At 32.2% G+C, this 17,198-nt stretch overlaps 3 protein-coding genes across 3 annotated transcripts; 1 reads left to right on the top strand and 2 right to left on the bottom strand.

Moving 5' to 3' along the window:
• The first annotated feature begins 2,216 nt into the window (after positions 1-2,216).
• On the top strand, positions 2,217-3,569 carry LOC108467050 (uncharacterized). Its single transcript, XM_017767512.2, has one exon. The coding sequence runs from the start codon at positions 2,217-2,219 to the stop codon at positions 3,567-3,569; it is 1,353 nt and encodes a 450-aa protein (XP_017623001.2).
• A 556-nt stretch (positions 3,570-4,125) lies between these two features.
• On the bottom strand, positions 4,126-5,632 carry LOC108467049 (aquaporin PIP2-2-like). Its single transcript, XM_017767511.2, has 4 exons — positions 5,180-5,632; positions 4,794-5,089; positions 4,568-4,708; positions 4,126-4,469 (listed from the first exon to the last, which is right to left on the bottom strand). The coding sequence occupies exons 1-4, from the start codon at positions 5,478-5,480 to the stop codon at positions 4,350-4,352; spliced, it is 858 nt and encodes a 285-aa protein (XP_017623000.1). The 5' UTR covers positions 5,481-5,632; the 3' UTR covers positions 4,126-4,349.
• A 6,932-nt stretch (positions 5,633-12,564) lies between these two features.
• Positions 12,565-16,731, bottom strand: LOC108466574 (cytokinin riboside 5'-monophosphate phosphoribohydrolase LOG3-like). Its single transcript, XM_017766956.2, has 7 exons — positions 16,399-16,731; positions 15,837-15,934; positions 15,691-15,721; positions 14,739-14,838; positions 13,708-13,778; positions 13,220-13,363; positions 12,565-12,899 (listed from the first exon to the last, which is right to left on the bottom strand). The coding sequence occupies exons 1-7, from the start codon at positions 16,516-16,518 to the stop codon at positions 12,807-12,809; spliced, it is 657 nt and encodes a 218-aa protein (XP_017622445.1). The 5' UTR covers positions 16,519-16,731; the 3' UTR covers positions 12,565-12,806.
• Positions 16,732-17,198: the final 467 nt, after the last annotated feature.

Raw genomic sequence — 17,198 nt, 5'->3', positions numbered from 1 at the left:
TGTATATGTAATTTAAATATGATATAAAATATATTGTATTATAAATAAAGGTTAAAATATTATTGGACTACAAAATGTTTTTTGTAAATGAAAACTTTTGCGTAGTACTTTTTGACTTAAAAATCGCCTATTTAATATTACTTATGGTCTCAAAAGTACTTTTAAAAATTAATGCTTAATAAAACAAAAATTGTCACTGTTGCCCTTATGATGCGTGGCATAAATTAATGTAATGATTTAACATCACATAAAACTCAAGAGTCGCGGAGAGTTGAGATAATTTTAAAAAATGTTTATTTTGAAAAATAAGTTTCTTGGGCTTAACAATTCTCACATTCAAGTTTAAATTTTTTTTATCTAAGTTAGTACTTAAACTTGATAATATTGTCCCCACATTAGACTCTGAACTGGGCAATTGTTCTCATATTAGGTCTTGAATATTTTTTGTAGCAATTGTTATCATATCAGGGCTTGAACTTGATAATTGTTCCCATGTTTAGGTCTAAACTTAAAAGTTTTTAACGAAATGTTAAGAGCTAAATTGGACAATAAAAGAGTTCAGATCTCAATGTAAGAATAATTACTAAGTTCAGGGATTAATTTGAAAAAAAAACTCAAATACTAACATGAGAATAATTGTTAAATTCAGATCAACAAAAAAATTTAAACCTTAATATGAGAATAATTTTCAAATTGAGGCTTCAAAACGTGATTTAATACTAATATAAAATATTCTAAAGGAAACTTCAATGAAATTATGTTCACGTTAGTGCCCATAGTACTGAAAAGGTTGGAACATAATACGGGGGGTCCAAAAGACAGAACCTACGGTCTGTCTTTGTTTGATGTATTTGGTTTGTTGGTGATCAATCTCTTCGGATCAGATGCTTTCTTTTGCTGCCACGTAACACAATCATCTCCATCTTGGTTCCCACTTCCTTTATTTCCCTCGGTGTAGTTGCAAATTAAATGATAGAGAGTTAAATTCTGCTTAGTGGTCCTTGTACTATGCATAAATTATTGTTTTAATCCTTATATTTTAATTTAGTTATTTTTAATGCTTATCAAATGACCATTGTTAAAAGGGATAATATAATTTTTGGTGCTTAAACTTGGTAACTAGATTTAATTTGGTACTTATATTTTATTTTTTTGTTTAGTTGGTACTTGAACTTGGCAACAAGATCCATTTTGATCATTGAACTTGGATTCCATCAAAATTTAATGATGTGACTAGTGTTCTTGGAATAAGATTATATCTAGTTCAGAGACCAAAATGGATCTTATTGTCAAGTTCAAGTATCAAAATAGACCTAATTGCCAAGTTTAGGGCCAAAATTATATTATCCCTTGTTAAATTCATTAAATTCTATTATTTCTAAAATTTAACGCACAAAAATATTATTATACATGTAATATTATATTAACTTGATATTTCATATATTATTTACAAAAATTCAGTTAATGAATTTAATAATTATCGCTTTTACATAAAGATTAAAATTTTAAAATTTTTAAAAAATATAACGACTAAGAATGATTAAGTGGAGAACTAAATCTACAACTTTTAAATAATACAAAACTAATTGTAAAATCTAAAAAATAAATTTAACTATTACCGTTTAAATCAGTATTGAAATTTCAAAATCCTACAAATATAGAGACTAAAATTGATAAATAAAAAATATAAAGACTAAATTCCCAACTTAACAGATTAGAGGACTAATAGTAAAATTTGACAAAAATACAGATCCAGATCTACTAGGTTTGTACCGCTCTTCATTGCTTCATATATAGGCTCAGCTAACTTCACTTTACTTTCAAGTTTCAACCATACCAGTATCAAGCAACTCATTAAAGAAAAACAACAAAAAGTTTTCATTTTCATTTTTAATTTTTTTTTTCCTTTGTTTCAATCATTGGTTCAAAACCCAGATTTTAGATTGGCCTAATTCATCAAAAGATGTAATGTAGAATAGTTTCAAAGATTGATTTTTTTTTTTTTTGTTGATGTTTGAAATAATGAAGCCAAGTAAAAGGCTTCCAATGAAGGTTTGGTTAACTGCTCAAAGATCAATGGGTCTCCTCGTGGGTGGAAATCACACTTCCTCCAGGTTTTGTACTCGTTAATCTTGTTTCCTTGTTTAGTTTTGGGGCACATTTCCTTTTCAATTTTCTCATTTTATATCAAAAGATTGGATCTTTGTTACAAGAACATGGATTTTAAGACCTTGAAATTGATGATCTTTCATGGTTCTTTAGCAAGACGTGTACTTTTACGTGCTCTAATGGTGATTACTGCTTTGTCAATTGTTCCTCTACTGCAAATCATATCTGGGGTTGACCTTGAATCTGGTTATTCAAGTTCATTTATATTCCCAGGCACTTTTGCCTTCTCTAAAGCTTGGGGTTCATTTAAAATGGTTCAATATGGAGGAAATGGGAACTTGACAACCAGTGTGGTTAAAGAGCTAATGGGAAAGAACATGTTGAATTACAGTGCAAAAGCTCTATGTGTTGGTGAAGGTTCAATGTCAGCTGTCATGGCATTGAAAGACTTGGGATTCTTTGATGTTCATGGGGTTTATAGGCACCCCTTTTTCTCTCTTAAGCATAAGAAGTTCATTTATGAGCTTGATTATGAAGACAAATCTTATGATTTTGTGTTGTCAAGGGATTTAGATAAAGTATCTGTCCCTGCGCTTCTTGTGCTTGAGATTGAACGTGTTCTTAAACCAGGTGGAATTGGTGCTATACTTATTGGTCCTACTGGTTCAGACCCTACTAGCTTGATTAGATCGGCTACACCGGTTTCTTCTCTATTGAAAGCTTCTATTGTTGTTTATGTTGATCATTTGAATGAGCTTACATTAGTTGTATTCGAGAAGAAACTTGAAAACGTCACTTACTTTGAGCAATATCGTCTCCCTGCTGATTGTCCATCTATGACAAACAACAAAGCTATAATGAATCATATTGAGCCTCTTATGGAAGTGAAACCAATGGAGTTTGAGGAAAACATTGCTTATTTGCCTGAGTTTGTTAATGTATCTTCGAAGCAACGGTTGGTTTATATTGATATCGGGGCCAGTGAACATATGAACTCGAATGTTTCAAGCTGGTTCTTCCCATCTTATCCTTTGGATCATAAAGCTTTCGATGTTTATTTCGTTGATCATAATATTTCAGTGATGCTATCTTATATCAAAAGAGCTGGTATTAACTTTGTTTATTACCCTGGCCTTGCTGAAAACCGAGCTGCATTGAGTTCAACTAATAGGGATTCGGATCCATATGTTGAAGATGAAGGGTTTGACTTTCAACTCTGGTTTAAAGATACAGTCCAATATGCAGATTATGTGGTTCTGAAAATGAATGCAGGTGATGTGGAGTTGCAACTTCTATCAGATTTGTTTGAAAGTGGAATCATATGCTTCATCGATGAACTTTTTCTTCACTGCTCGGACCGAACTGAAAGTGGACAAGCTGTGAAAGGAAGAGACTGTATGAGTCTCTTCAAGTCCCTTAGAAGAGCTGGTGTTTATGTGCATCAATGGTGGGGAGCTTAGACACCCATTGCAAATGTCGGGGACTCTTGTTTTAGGTTCTGTTCTATTCGAGTCTTGTGTCATCTATGTACTAGGCCTGCTTGCAGGTGCCATTGTTGTCGTCTGCTAGTTATCGTTGTTGTGGTCTGTTTGAACTTATGTTGCTTTTGTGGTTGAGCACTATACTAAATAAGCAACCACTTTTGTCTCTGGTTTGTTGTTTAAAGTTCACTTCTTATTGTGTGCTTATGGCTTAATTGTACTTACTTTTGATGTCTACGAAACCTGAACATATATGCATATAGCAAGAGATTAAAGGGTGTCGGAGTAGGGACTACGATTAAAGGGTGCCGGAGTTTGAACTTGTAAAAGTAGTATCAGCAGTACCGGAGGAATAATAACACCACTAATAGGGAAGCTAGCTACCTCACTTAACACAAGCCTATACTTCTTACCTCATCTAAATGAATCAATTTGCCAATTTAACATGTTTACAGGCCACTCAAATCATTTTCTATCCAGAATTTTTTAAACTAAACAGAAGGGAAAAAAGGGGTTAGACATTGAATTGAACTCATTTAAATAATGTAAAAGATAGATTCTATAAAATTTTCAACAACATACAGACACCAAGACAAAGCCAAAAAAGGAAAAAAGAGAAAGAAAATTGAAAGGTAAACAGGGTTGATGACAACGCGTGGAGCACTTTAAAAAGTGAAGTGCCAAATTCAATGCTCTGAAAAATTCTCTTCACAATCATAGATAAAACTTGATCCATTCTTCAATGGCAACCCCTTTGTTTTACATGGCTGAGCTGCTTCTGAAGGATCCAAGAGCTTTAGCAGCTCCTGCTCTGAGGATATACTCGTGATAAATTGCAGCAATGGCAGCTCCAATGAATGGTCCAACCCAGAATATCCACTGCAATATTCCAAACAGATATAAAAATATGTTTAATAGGAGCCGTATAAAACAAAGGAAAAAAATAGAAAATCAATTGTATAAATGAAGGTTCATACATGGTCATCCCATGGCTTGTCCTGGTTGAACATAACAGCAGCTCCGAAACTACGAGCAGGGTTGATTCCGGTTCCGGTGATCGGAATAGTTGCCAAATGAACCATAAACACAGCAAACCCAATGGGAAGTGGTGCCAACACCTTCAAGATGTAGAAAAAATTAGTCCCTAAAAACATACTTGTCAATGAACTTGTGTGTGGTGTTAGATTGAATTAAGAGACATACAGGAACATGAGAATCTCTTGCGTTTCTTTTGGGATCAGTTGCAGAGAAAACAGTGTAAACAAGCACAAATGTGCCAATAATTTCAGCAGCCAAACCAGTGCCAGTGCTGTATCCATCAGCCAAGCTATTAGCTCCTCCACCATACTTGTTGTAATAACTCTTTTGGAATGCCTTGACTAACCCACACCCACAAATGGCTCCTAAACATTGAGCAGCCATATAAAGTATGGCTCGAACCAATGATACCTTACGAGCCAAGAAAAGCCCAAAGGTCACTGCTGGGTTGATATGTCCCCCTACATATCACCAAACAAACATGCTAAGAAAACACCCTTTAAAGTTTTAACCATATCGTTCAAAAACGAGTGTGTATAAGATATTATTACCTGAGATACCAGCAGTGCAGTAAACAAGGATGAAAATCATGCCACCAAAGGCCCAAGCAATACCAAGAATGCCAACACCATCACAATCTTGACTACCCTTATCTGGATCAACTTGGCTCTTGTATCCGATCACTGTTAACACTGTGATGTATAAAAACAAAAGGGTGGCAATGAACTCAGCTATTATAGCCCTGTAAAAGGACCACTGAGTTAACTCTTGGGCATCTACCAATGGAGCTGGTGGAGGATCATGGTAGTCCTTGGCTTGGAACTCACCACCAACCTCAACATCCTTAGCCATTGATCAATAACTTGAGCAAGAACAAGAACCCCTTTTTTCTGTGCTCTCCTTTGTGAAAGAGATAGGTGAAGAATATTGTGGTGATGGGAAGTGTTGAGAAATGGTGTGGGGGTATATATGGGGGTTCAAATGAGTGAGTGTCAAATACATAGCTTTGCCGCCCCATATGACAAAAAGTAAGAGAACAGAAAAAAAAGTTGCTAGGGTTTGTTTCATTGTCTAGACCCCACCATGGATGGACTGTTTGTTCATGAACTTTGATTCCCTGGCTCTCCCTTTGATTTGGAAAGATGAAAATAATGCCAGTCCACATATTCTTGGCTTTGTTTCTATAAAAGTGTCTTGAAAACTATTAAAAAAAAACAAAAAACATCAAATAACATTAGTATTTTTATTAAAATTTCATTCATTTTCATTTTTAAAAATTTATCTTTATACGTTTGAGGTTTGAGGTACGGATCACGTATTATGTGAAACTGTCTTATTATGCCATCATATTTTATAATAATTAATTCTATTTTTCAACGTTTATATTTTTGTAACTTAAAAAGAAAAGGAAATTTTCATTAATTATATATTTACACTTTTATGAGGAAGTTTGAATCATGATCAACTTTCATATAATCTAATTGTTCAAGCAAATTAGATTAAAACATTTGCATGTATATATATATATATAGATAGATAGATAGTGGAAGCTATTTCATGTTTCAACTTATGATCTTTAATTAAAATTAAATAAAAATAAATGTTGATAAGAAAGTGGGGAAATGAGAAAGAATTTTAGGCTTTGAAATTAAATTATAATTTTATAATATTGAAAATATAATTTTATTATTTTAATAGTTTATATATTTATAATTTTTAAAACATTAAATTAAATTTTATATATTTAGAGAGGTCAAAGTATAATTTTATTTTTTAATTTAAAATTTTAAAAATCTAAATGAAAATTTTTTCATTTTTGGGCTGAGCCTACTAACCCCTACTTTCGACTCTATGCTTGTCAATTATGCGAAACTCCACAAATCAAAGATAAATAAATTATTTTATTAAGGTACATTGTTATTGACAACAATTATAAACTTATGATTTAAGTTAATTTTTAAAGTCAAATAATTATTTTTAATTTTATTCTAATAATAATTGAACCATGGATAATGTATTTAATTTCTCAAGTAAATGCATTTTTAATTAGATTGGTGGTTTATTTAATTTCTCAATGAAAAGCATAATCATTTTATTTGGCCAGATAATCATTATCAAATATTATTGTCCTTCTTTGCAATGATGATGGAAATCCACAAACTTCCCAAAAAGTCCAAATAAAAAATATGGAAAATTCCGGGTCGTTGGATTAGATGAAAAGTGAGAAAAAGAAGAAGAAGACAAAACTGGAAAATCATAGCCGTGCTGATAAGTGGCTAGTAATTCGCCACGTGTATTTCATCTGATGGGACCTTGTGCCAACCAATGGCTGTAAAAGACAGCTAGGATCACATGAAATGGTGTATAGGGTCTTTAAGATGAACGTTAGGAGAGAAAAGGCGTGACTAGAAAGGTGAACCGACTAATGGATATGTATACTCATAAAAATGAGCCAGATAATTATAACGTGGCGAAATTACTTTAAAGTCACTAAATTTTTAGAAATTAATGTTTTAGTCACTTAATTTCAAAAAGTTACAAAATCATCACTGAACTATTAAAATCGCTTATGTAGGGCCTTCTTTGTTTGCACTATTTGTATCAATCAAAAGGTCTTTGTGTTATTATTTTTTTTATGAAATAGTTTTAAACATTGTGAATCTGCAAATCAAAAGTTAAACAATTTTCTTCTTCGTTCTCCAACACCGATCGTCAGATCAATTTGAATCTAAAGTATGTTCTTCTACTCATTGATAGGTACTGATCTATCGTACTGATTGTCAAATTGTTGCTCAGAGCTTGTTAGCGGAATTTTAAAAAAATTTTAACAACTCAATGACTTAAATAAATTTTTTTGAATAATTTAATAACTATTTTATAACTTATTTAAGTTGAGTGATCAAATCATAAACTTACTAATTATTTAAGAACTTAGAATGCAATTTACTCTATTTTTTAGAATGGAGTTACAATTCAATCCAACCTCGAACAATGAAAGGTGTAGGGGTGACTAAAAAGGTTAACCGACTAAGTCAGTGTTTAATTTCAACACCCATCACCGACCATTTCCACGGCCGTCCCACCAACCAGCACCGGCGGTGATTGGTTCAACCACTCTTGTCATGCCACGTTGTATTTAGTCCCACACAGCCGCCACATAAAATTGGTATTACATTCTAAGCAAAATTTACCTGGCTTATGATTTGCCACGTGTCAGAATACAGTATTTTCAGGGAGAACCGTCATGGTCATAGCTGTTGTTTGATTGGTCAGTAAACTTTGGTCGGTTGTCTGCTTCTGATATTTTATCATGTGCGCTCACTGTACAGGATAGTAACGGCTAGTAACTTGGTATTATTTATTTATTTTCATTAATATATATTTTAAAAAATAAATTAAAACAAAAAAAGTTTTTAACGAAGAGATTAAAATGAAATTTTAATTAATGGTTTTAAAAAAAATAAAACAAATTATTATAACAAAGAATCGAGAAAAGAAAAGAGAAAATGATTATTAGTCTTCTCTTTTTTTTCCTTGATCCTACTACTCGTGTATTCATAATCCTTCCTATGTCTTAAAACGGATATCTATGTGAAGTTATAAGACCATATGTAGAGGCTAACACCTGTATAATGCCGAAAGGTTAAAGAAGTTGGTGACCTGATGATAAGTGAATCATCTACTAAAACCCCAATGAACGTCAGTCGTAAATATAATAGTTCGAAAGTAGTGAAATTTTTCATCGGATAAATTCTGATTCACACAAAAAACATAAGGGTTTGGATCTTGTCTCAAAGAGAAGTTCGATGAAATAAATGTCCGAAACTCATTAGTTTTTTGTTAGATAACAAAACTATGTTACGACTCAATTGATTATTATTCTTAAATCCATGTTGGGGTAGATAATCATTTTTGTAGTTTTAATTTTAAATATAGTAGAAATAGATATTACAAAATTGATGGAACTCTTTTCCATGTGAAAATTTCATACAATGTTTCAAAAGGAAGAAGAAAACACAGTTAACCTCCAAGATTCATGCATGGATGTTGATTAAAAGGCCTTTCAATCACAATCTTAAGCAAACTTTGTTTCGTGGATTTTCTAATTGTGTCTCTTACATTTCCAGATTAAATTTTTTAAAAACATTAAACTTGAGTTAAGTATTGAAAATAGGTATCTGTTTAATAGAGGCGGAAGCAAGGGAGGAAGGACACAGCTTTGACCCCTTTAAATGAAAACTTATATTTTTATTTTTTAAAATATATAAAAGTATACATTAATAATAATAAATTTATATTTTGACCTCTAAAATGATAAAATTTTAATTTAATCATTTTAAAAAATACATTTTAACTCTCGTCAAAATATATAACTTAATTTCGCCCTAAAATCTTTTTCTAGCTTCACCTTCAAACAAAAGCAATTTTTCCCCTTAAGTGTAATTGTTAGGATATTATTATGAGATATTATCCTTTAGGAATATCTAAATATATTATATATCTTTCCTATTCTTATGTGACTACGGCTGTAGAAATATTATGTATACTTTTGAGGTCTATCAATAATATAGAAAGGGATTACCATATTCTTGTCATGGTTTCTGAGTTTGGTGTTTAACATTTTTTTTTTCATCATTCTCAATGGCTGGTGATGTTTCTACTTCTCCACCACCACCTAAAATTGAATCTAACTTTCCATTACTTCCTGATTTTACCGCTGAGCAATGGCAGTCTCTTCTGGCAGTGTTTGGTAATACACAATCTACTATAAATCGGTTTAATGATAAGTCCAAAAATAATTGGATTATTGATATGGGGCGTTTAAATCATGTTACAGTTAATCTTACGTGTTTGACGAATGTTAGAGAAGTTGTAACAGGTTTCATAGGACTTCTTGATGGCCAAACAATGGTGGCTACCCAAGAAGGAAGGGTTAAATTGATAAACAAAATTCACTTAAAACATGTTTTTTACTTTTCTAAATTAAACTGCAATTTAATTTTGATTTCACAGTTGAAGGATGATATGAACTATTTTGTCCAATTTTCTGTTAATATATGTGCTATTCGGGACCTTCATTCAAGGGAGCTGATTGGAGCGAGTAAGAGACGGGATGAACTTTACTACTTCTGGAAAGTATCGACGGCTAAAGCAATTTCAATTGAAGCTTCATCATTTTTGGAACTTTAGCATAGAAGATTAGGTAATCCTTCCGAGAAAGTAGTGAAGTTACTTCCTTATGATAGCAACTCTAGATATCATTTGAATAAAGCATGTGAAATTTGTCATTGTGCTAAGCAAACTAGAAATAACTTTCCACTTTTATTATGAGAAATTTTTTAGTTAATTCATTGTGATTTATAGGGTTTTTATGACACTCCATTTTGTGGATTCCATTATTTTTTGACATTGGTTGATAATTTCTCCCGTGCTGTTTGGGTATATATATTGGTTAATAAGAAAGAGGTTTTCAAGATTTTCATGTCATTTATTGCTATGATTGATCGTCAATTTTCTTAATAGATAAAGTTTGTTAGAAGTGATAATGAGACGAAATTTAATTGTCTCCAGATTTTTTTCTTACAAATGACATTATTTTTCAAACATTTTATGTTAGTACTCCTCAACAAAATGGGAGAGCGGAGAGGAAACATCAACATATTTTAAATGTGGCTCGTGCTTTGCGTTTTCAAAGAAATCTGCCTATATTTTTTTGAGGAGTGTGTTTTTGCTGCTTCTCATCTTATCAATCAAACTCCTTCACCACTTTTGTGTCCCGTGATGTGAAATTTTTTTAGGATATTTTTCCGTATTTGTATAGGAATGCTGCGACCATTGAACCTAACCATGTTGTTCTCCCATATAGGAATGCAGACACAATTTTTTATACAAATTTTGGTGAGCTAGACGTGTCGCAGCCCACGGTAGTTCCTCCGCTTATCACTCTGCAGCTTGTGAGTTCACCACCTGTGGTGTTTCTTCTTCCTCTAATGATAAGATGGTACAAAGAGCTTTAGGTAATGGTGCACCTGAATTGAAATGACGGCATAGGGAGAAATTTCCCTCAGTGAAGCTTCGGGATTTTGTCACTTAAACCACCGTAAAGAAAAGTCTATCTCTTGCTTCACTTGTTTCAAAGCCTTCCTTAGGTACTCCATTTCCTATAGAGCATTATGTTGATTGTAACAAATTTACTGTAAAACACCGACATTTTTTTTACAGTTATTATTGTAGGGGTCAAGCCATAGTCTTTTTAAGAGGCTGTAAAGAATGCAGGATGGCGTGATGCTATGCAAAAAGAGATTCGTGCTCTGGAAGATAATGTCACTTGGTCTATAGAGACACTTTCTCTCAGAAAGAAAGCTTTGGGTAGTAAATGGGTGTACAAGATTAAATATAACTCTGATTAAAGTATTGAGAGACTGAAAACTCGTCTTGTTATTTTTGATAATCATTAGGTAGAAGGTATTGACTATAATGAAACTTTTGCACTTATGGTGAAAATGGTGACTGTTCATGCTTTATTAGTTATTGCAGCTTTAAAGAATTGTGAGTTACATCAGATGGATGAACATAATGCCTTTTTGCATGGTGATCTTGATAAAGAGGTTTACATGAAGCTTCCTCCAAGTTTTTCCCCTAGTAATACCGGAATGGTTTGCCGTTTGCACAAGTTTTTGTATGGGTTAAAGCAATCTCCTTGGTGTTGGTTTGCTAAGTTGATTACTGCACTGAAAGGGTATGGATTTCTTCAATCATATTTTGATTATTATCTTTTTACATACATTAAGGGGTATGTACACATTAATGTGCTAGTTTATGTTGATGATTTTCTTATTATTGGGAACGAATCTGCTGCTTTGAAAACTTTTAAAGGGTATCTCAATTATTGCTTTCATATGAAAGTTCTTGGTATTTTGAAATATTTTTTGGAGATAGAGGTAGCTAGTAGTTTATTGGGTATATTTCTTTTGTAAGACAGATCTTTTGGGAGCAAAGCCCGTAAGATTGCCAATAGAGTAAAATCATAGGTTGACGCATGCTACAGGGGCAATTTTGACTAATCCTGAGTCATATAGGCGGTTAATGGGTTGTTTGATTTAGTTGGCAGTGAGCAAACTTGATTTAGCATACTCGGTCCGTATTTTATCTTAGTTTATTCATGAACCAAGGCTGGAGCATTGGGATGCAACTCTGCGTGTTGTCCGGTACTTGAAAGGCTTTCTTGACCAAAGGATTCTATTGAGATGTCCTTAAAGGGGTGGTGTGATTTTGATTGGGTTATTTTTCCGTTAACTCGGCGTCCACTTACTGGCTGACTTGTCTTTCTAGGACAATCTCCTATTTCTTGGAAAACTACAAAACAACATACTGTGTCTCAATCTTCCGATGAGGTTGAGTATAGGTCTATGACTTCCGTCACTTGTGAGCTCAAGTGGTTGAAGGCTTTGCTATTGAGCTTAGGTGTTGATCATCCTAAAACTATTCATTTATTTGGTGATAGCCAACCTGTGTTGCATATTGCACATGATTTTGTATTTCACAAGAGTACTAACATATTGAAGTGGATTGTCACTTTGTTAAAGATGCAATTGGATGGGTTAATTGCACCTTTTTATGTACCGACCTTCATTCAGTTGGCTGACATTTTTACAAAGGCTTTTGGCAAAGTGCAATTTGAATACCTTCTCAACAAGTTAGGCATTTATGATTTACATGTTCTAACTTGAGAGAGTGTTAGGATATTATTATAAGATATTATCTTTTAGGAATATCTAAATATATTGTATATTATTATATATCTTTTAGGCATATATATTTAGGTATATTTCCTATTCCTACCTGACTACGATTGTATAAATATTATATATACACTTGAGGTCTATCAATAAGATTGAAAGGGATTACCCTGTTCTTATCAATAATTGCATAATCCTTGTAAAATCACACCTCTATATTCATATAAATACTTGAAAAATTAAAGAGTTCGACAACATAATCTGTCATACTTTTAGTACTTACAATGTAAAAGAAAATATTTTTTCCACTAAAATAGAAGGCTGAAATTCATATATTGATGTCAATAACAGTAATTTACAAAAATTAATTACCCCGTTGAAGTTTTTTTTTTTCAATTAGTTCCTTCCAAATTCCATCTATCCTTCTCTTCCAAAGCAATTACCTAGATATATCATATGTTTTAGAGTAACCAAGCTGTTCCATCTCCCAATTCAACTTTGAAGCAACTCTTTCATGGCAGGGGACATATTCCTTTTACCGATAAGCAAACATGAAAAAAAAAAAACAATTATTTACGGGAACATTTTTATTATGGACCAATAATGTACAATTTCACATTACATACCAAATATATATATATATGCAAGGCTAAAAGTATTATAGAGGCCCTGCTATAAGAATTATATTGCATTTACTCTTTTTATTCAAAAAACGAGTAAATTAATGTTATATGTTAGATCAAAATGCAAGCTAATCTTTTTTGTTAAAAATTCATCCATTTCTATTATTAAAAACTAGTGTAATTAACAAAATAGAATAGCATCAGTGAACAAGTTTCCTTTGATTTATACCTCCAATTTCTTTACTAGCTCCTTTGCTGTGGGTGCAGATACAATGATTTGGCGTGCACTTGGACTAATAAACCCTTCTTCGACAGCTTTATCCATAAAGGAAAGCAATGAGTTATAGTATCCATCAACATTCAACAAGCCAACCTGAAAAAGAAAGTAGAATATTATGCATTATTGATTATTTGTTTCGTATTTTGTTGTTCCGGGGTATGGTATTGATGAGGGATGAAACTAGAAAATTGCTTTAGGGAGGGACCAAAGATAAATCATAAATTATAGGGAGCCAAACTACAATTTTGCTACTATACTAATATGTAATTTTATAAAAATTTAATAGACTAAATGGTAAATCAATCATTTTTAGAGGGTCAAGGCTGCTGGTTTCTTCCTTCCTATTGATTTTCATAATTATGTCTGACACTCACACTCGAGTTACAAAAAAGAACATAAGTTTATCATGTATAAAAGGAAAAATGGCGAGGACATACTGATTTATCATGAATTCCGAGCTGAGCCCAAGTAATGACTTCAAGTAGTTCTTCAAGAGTTCCATAACCACCTGCATGTGTATTTTTAAGTTATAACGAATGAAGTGAATATATCATGTAAGTGGATTTTTTTTGTTCACTGTAAAAGTATCAAAATCCACTCTATATTATAATATAAGAACCTGTAAAGGTACTTTTACTTACACATTTCTATCTAAATATAGAATCAAAGAGACTTGTCAATGCATTATTTGCATATCCTCACAATAAGGTTTCAATACATTTAGCTGAAAAAGAACTAAAAAAGAGAGGTTAGCCTTTTCAAAGTGGCAAAAAAGGATTCCCTATTAGATGCAGCAGCTAGTTGGCAAACAATCTTTTTAGTGAAAGTTTTAAGGATTTTGTACTTTAGGTCAGTCTTGATATGGCAGGTGGCACTGTGTAAAACACCACAGACATTGGGGATACTTCAAATTAAGCAAGGAAAGAGAGTTCCTCACAAAGGTCTAATTTTCAGTGTAAACTGTAAAGACATTGATAGGTCAATTAACTAGGGTCTAAAGGCTTGCTTTCTAATCATAGGCTTTAGGGTCTGTGCTCTCTAATCAAAACGCGTTTGATTGTAATGTGATAGGAAATACCAAAATAGTTACTAGTATAAAACTACAGTAAAAGTGAGGTTAAAGTAGAAAACATGAAATTAATGATTTTTTTTTCTTTGAAACAATCCATTACTGTCTGTGGACAAAGGGTTAAACTATTATAGGTACATGTATTAATACTTTGACTTACCTTATCCCCATAACATAGCACCTTTCTTAGAACTATCTTTTAACCTAAGATGAAACCATTAGTTAACATTAAATAAGCAAACTAATGGTGAAGGGCAGGTTTTTGTATTCTGGGTTCCATCTTTTCTAATATCAAATAAAGCAGAGGAAGGTAGCAAAGCACACTTGATGATAGCTATAAATTTACTTGATTTGCTTGGTTATTTTGGTGTAAAAATAAGGGCTTGTATTGTACTAAACCTGGTAAGGCAATGAAAGCATCTGAATGCTTAGCCATCTCTGCCTTCCTTTGATGCATATCTGCAACAGCTTTCACTTCCCCTATTGTTTCACCAGTTAACTGCAAAATGGAACAGAAAAAAATAAGGAAAAGAGAAAGATCATCTTGAGTGTTGTGCAGTGAGGCAATGATGAGTGTTGCAGGTATAATGGACTTGTTTTAAAGAACTTTTAACACTGAGAAATTTCCCTGACCAGTAAATATTTTTACCTACATAAATTTGCAAAAAAAGAGTAAAAATCCAAATTTTAGAAAAGGCCAATCAAGAAAAAAAACAAAAGAAACCCATTTTTGTGATCCCAAATATATAAATATACATATATGAAAAAGGTAAAGAAAGTTGCAGTTGTCCCTTTGATTTTGTAGATAAAGATTATTTATTTTTTATATTTATGATATGCAAAAGTTAATATTTTAAATACTCCTAATTATTACTTCTAACAATATCATTTTCAGAGTTCAAGAAAAATAATTCTAACACCATGGATGGTGAAAAGAAAGAGCAAAATGATGATGATAACGAAACTTGTAGGTAGGTGACGGTCCATTTGTTTATTTTTTTAATCAATTTAAAATTTAAAAAAAAAAACAAATTTCAGAAAAGGCCAGCAAAAACAAAAAAAAAGGCACAAGAATAAGCCCATGTTTTGATCCCAAATATAATATTATAAGAGAAAATGGTAAAGTGGGAAGTTGCAATACTCCCAGAATATTGTGGATAAGGCTATATCAAATATTAAATAATTATATTACCAGTAAAGAAAAACACTTTAGAAAAGTTTGGTTAATCTAAAATGGTATAAATGTGAAAAACCATGATTTCAAAAAGAAACAAAACACCATGAAGGGTGACAAGTAAGAGCAAAAAAGATAGTGATGCAGGTAAATGAAGGTCCATTTTTTTTTTCATACCTCTCGAGGCATGAGTGTCTTGGGAATAACGCTGCAAATAGACAATAACATGACAAAAATTTCAGTTGTGTTGTAATAAGGAAAGACCATAACAATAACAACAACAAACAAAAGCCAGTTTCACTGAGAAATGAGGGTTCTTTTACCCAATGACATGGCGACCACCATTATGAACAGCTTGTGAAACTAAACCCATCAATCCTATGCTACCTCCTCCATAGACCAAATCAATGTTCCTTGTGACCTGTAAAAGAACAAGACACTGGTTCAAAGATCAATGTATGTTAAAGAGGGAATGAGAAACTATGGTTCAAAGTTTCAAGCATGTATATATATACATTAACATTGAAACTCATTTGAGTTCAACACACATTAAAAAATGCTAAAAGACGAGCAAAAAAGCTAAAAGCTTGAGGGGGCTTTTTAAAAAATGCTAGATACCATATAAACAAATTCACAAACAGGTTCCAAACATTAAAGAAATGGTATTATACCAGAAGATATACACAATACAAATAAACAATACAACCTTTATGGAAATAGAAGTTCATGGCTTTATGTAACTTTTAAAAGATTTCTTGCAGAACCCATTTCCTCCATTTTAAGTAAAAAAAGCAAAACCATAACCAAAACATGTCTCATTTAGTGTAAAAGACCCAAAAAACAAAACAGAGAAAGAAGAAACAGAGCTTTATGGTAAATAAATACCAATTCCCTTCCAAGCTCAATAGCAGCATCTTGGTAACTTCTCTTTTTGCCTTGACTACTTCCACAAAACACACAAATCCTCTTGAATTTTGATTGCTTTGTTTCACTCTCCATCTCCATTTTTAACTCTCCTTTTCCTTCTTTATGTATATGCTTTTGGGTCTATCAAAAGCTTTAAAAGCTTGTATCTTTGCTTCCTAATCTATACACATATCAATATGAAAAAACTACAATGCAAAAATACCAAAGCTTTAAAATTTCTTTTTGTTTTGATTACTACTACCACTACTATATTGAGTAGTGCATTCTCTTCATGGTGGTATTATATAAAAACCTAGCCACACGTGAGTGCCTCATAGCACGCTTCTTCACACATATACACAACTAGTCTTCCCACGCGTGGGCCACTTGGTTTTTTTTTTTTTTTTTTGTGTGTTGTTTATGGTGAAAGTAATGTGAAAGTACTTGTGCTAATAGTTAGTAGATTGTATTTTTCTCACTTTATTTTAAAAAAATAGTAAATTAGCCATTTACATTGTACATTACATCAAAGAATAAACTAGTTCCTATATGACCAAAGAAGCATATAGTTACACATAACGTGTCACGTGTACCTCAATCTAACATACATAGACCAATTTATTTATTTTTTATCTAATATATATATATAAGGATTAATTTACCCATTTTTAAAGTAAAATGGAAAAAATATAATTGACTTTTAGTACAAATGAATGAAACAGATATATATCAAAAGGAAGATTCATAAACCAATTTATCTTTTATATGATCATACTTTG

This window comes from Gossypium arboreum, chromosome 2 (genome assembly GCF_025698485.1).
Source record: "Gossypium arboreum isolate Shixiya-1 chromosome 2, ASM2569848v2, whole genome shotgun sequence".
NCBI lineage: Eukaryota > Viridiplantae > Streptophyta > Magnoliopsida > Malvales > Malvaceae > Gossypium > Gossypium arboreum.
This window is presented reverse-complemented; position numbering and strand designations above follow the sequence as displayed.

Excerpts from the sequence above, each read along its gene's own strand:
- LOC108467050 (XM_017767512.2), top strand. The coding sequence starts at position 2,217 with ATGGATTTTAAGACCTTGAAATTGATGATCTTTCATGGTTCTTTAGCA.
- LOC108467049 (XM_017767511.2), bottom strand. The coding sequence starts at position 5,480 with ATGGCTAAGGATGTTGAGGTTGGTGGTGAGTTCCAAGCCAAGGACTAC. Across the intron at positions 4,709-4,793 it reads CAAGAGATTCTCATGTTCCT|GTGTTGGCACCACTTCCCAT; the intron begins GTATGTCTCTTA and ends TACATCTTGAAG. Across the intron at positions 4,470-4,567 it reads ACAAGCCATGGGATGACCAT|TGGATATTCTGGGTTGGACC; the intron begins GTATGAACCTTC and ends GGAATATTGCAG.
- LOC108466574 (XM_017766956.2), bottom strand. The coding sequence starts at position 16,518 with ATGGAGATGGAGAGTGAAACAAAGCAATCAAAATTCAAGAGGATTTGT. Across the intron at positions 14,839-15,690 it reads AGACACTCATGCCTCGAGAG|TTAACTGGTGAAACAATAGG; the intron begins GTATGAAAAAAA and ends TCCATTTTGCAG. Across the intron at positions 12,900-13,219 it reads AGCTAGTAAAGAAATTGGAG|GAATATGTCCCCTGCCATGA; the intron begins GTATAAATCAAA and ends TATCGGTAAAAG.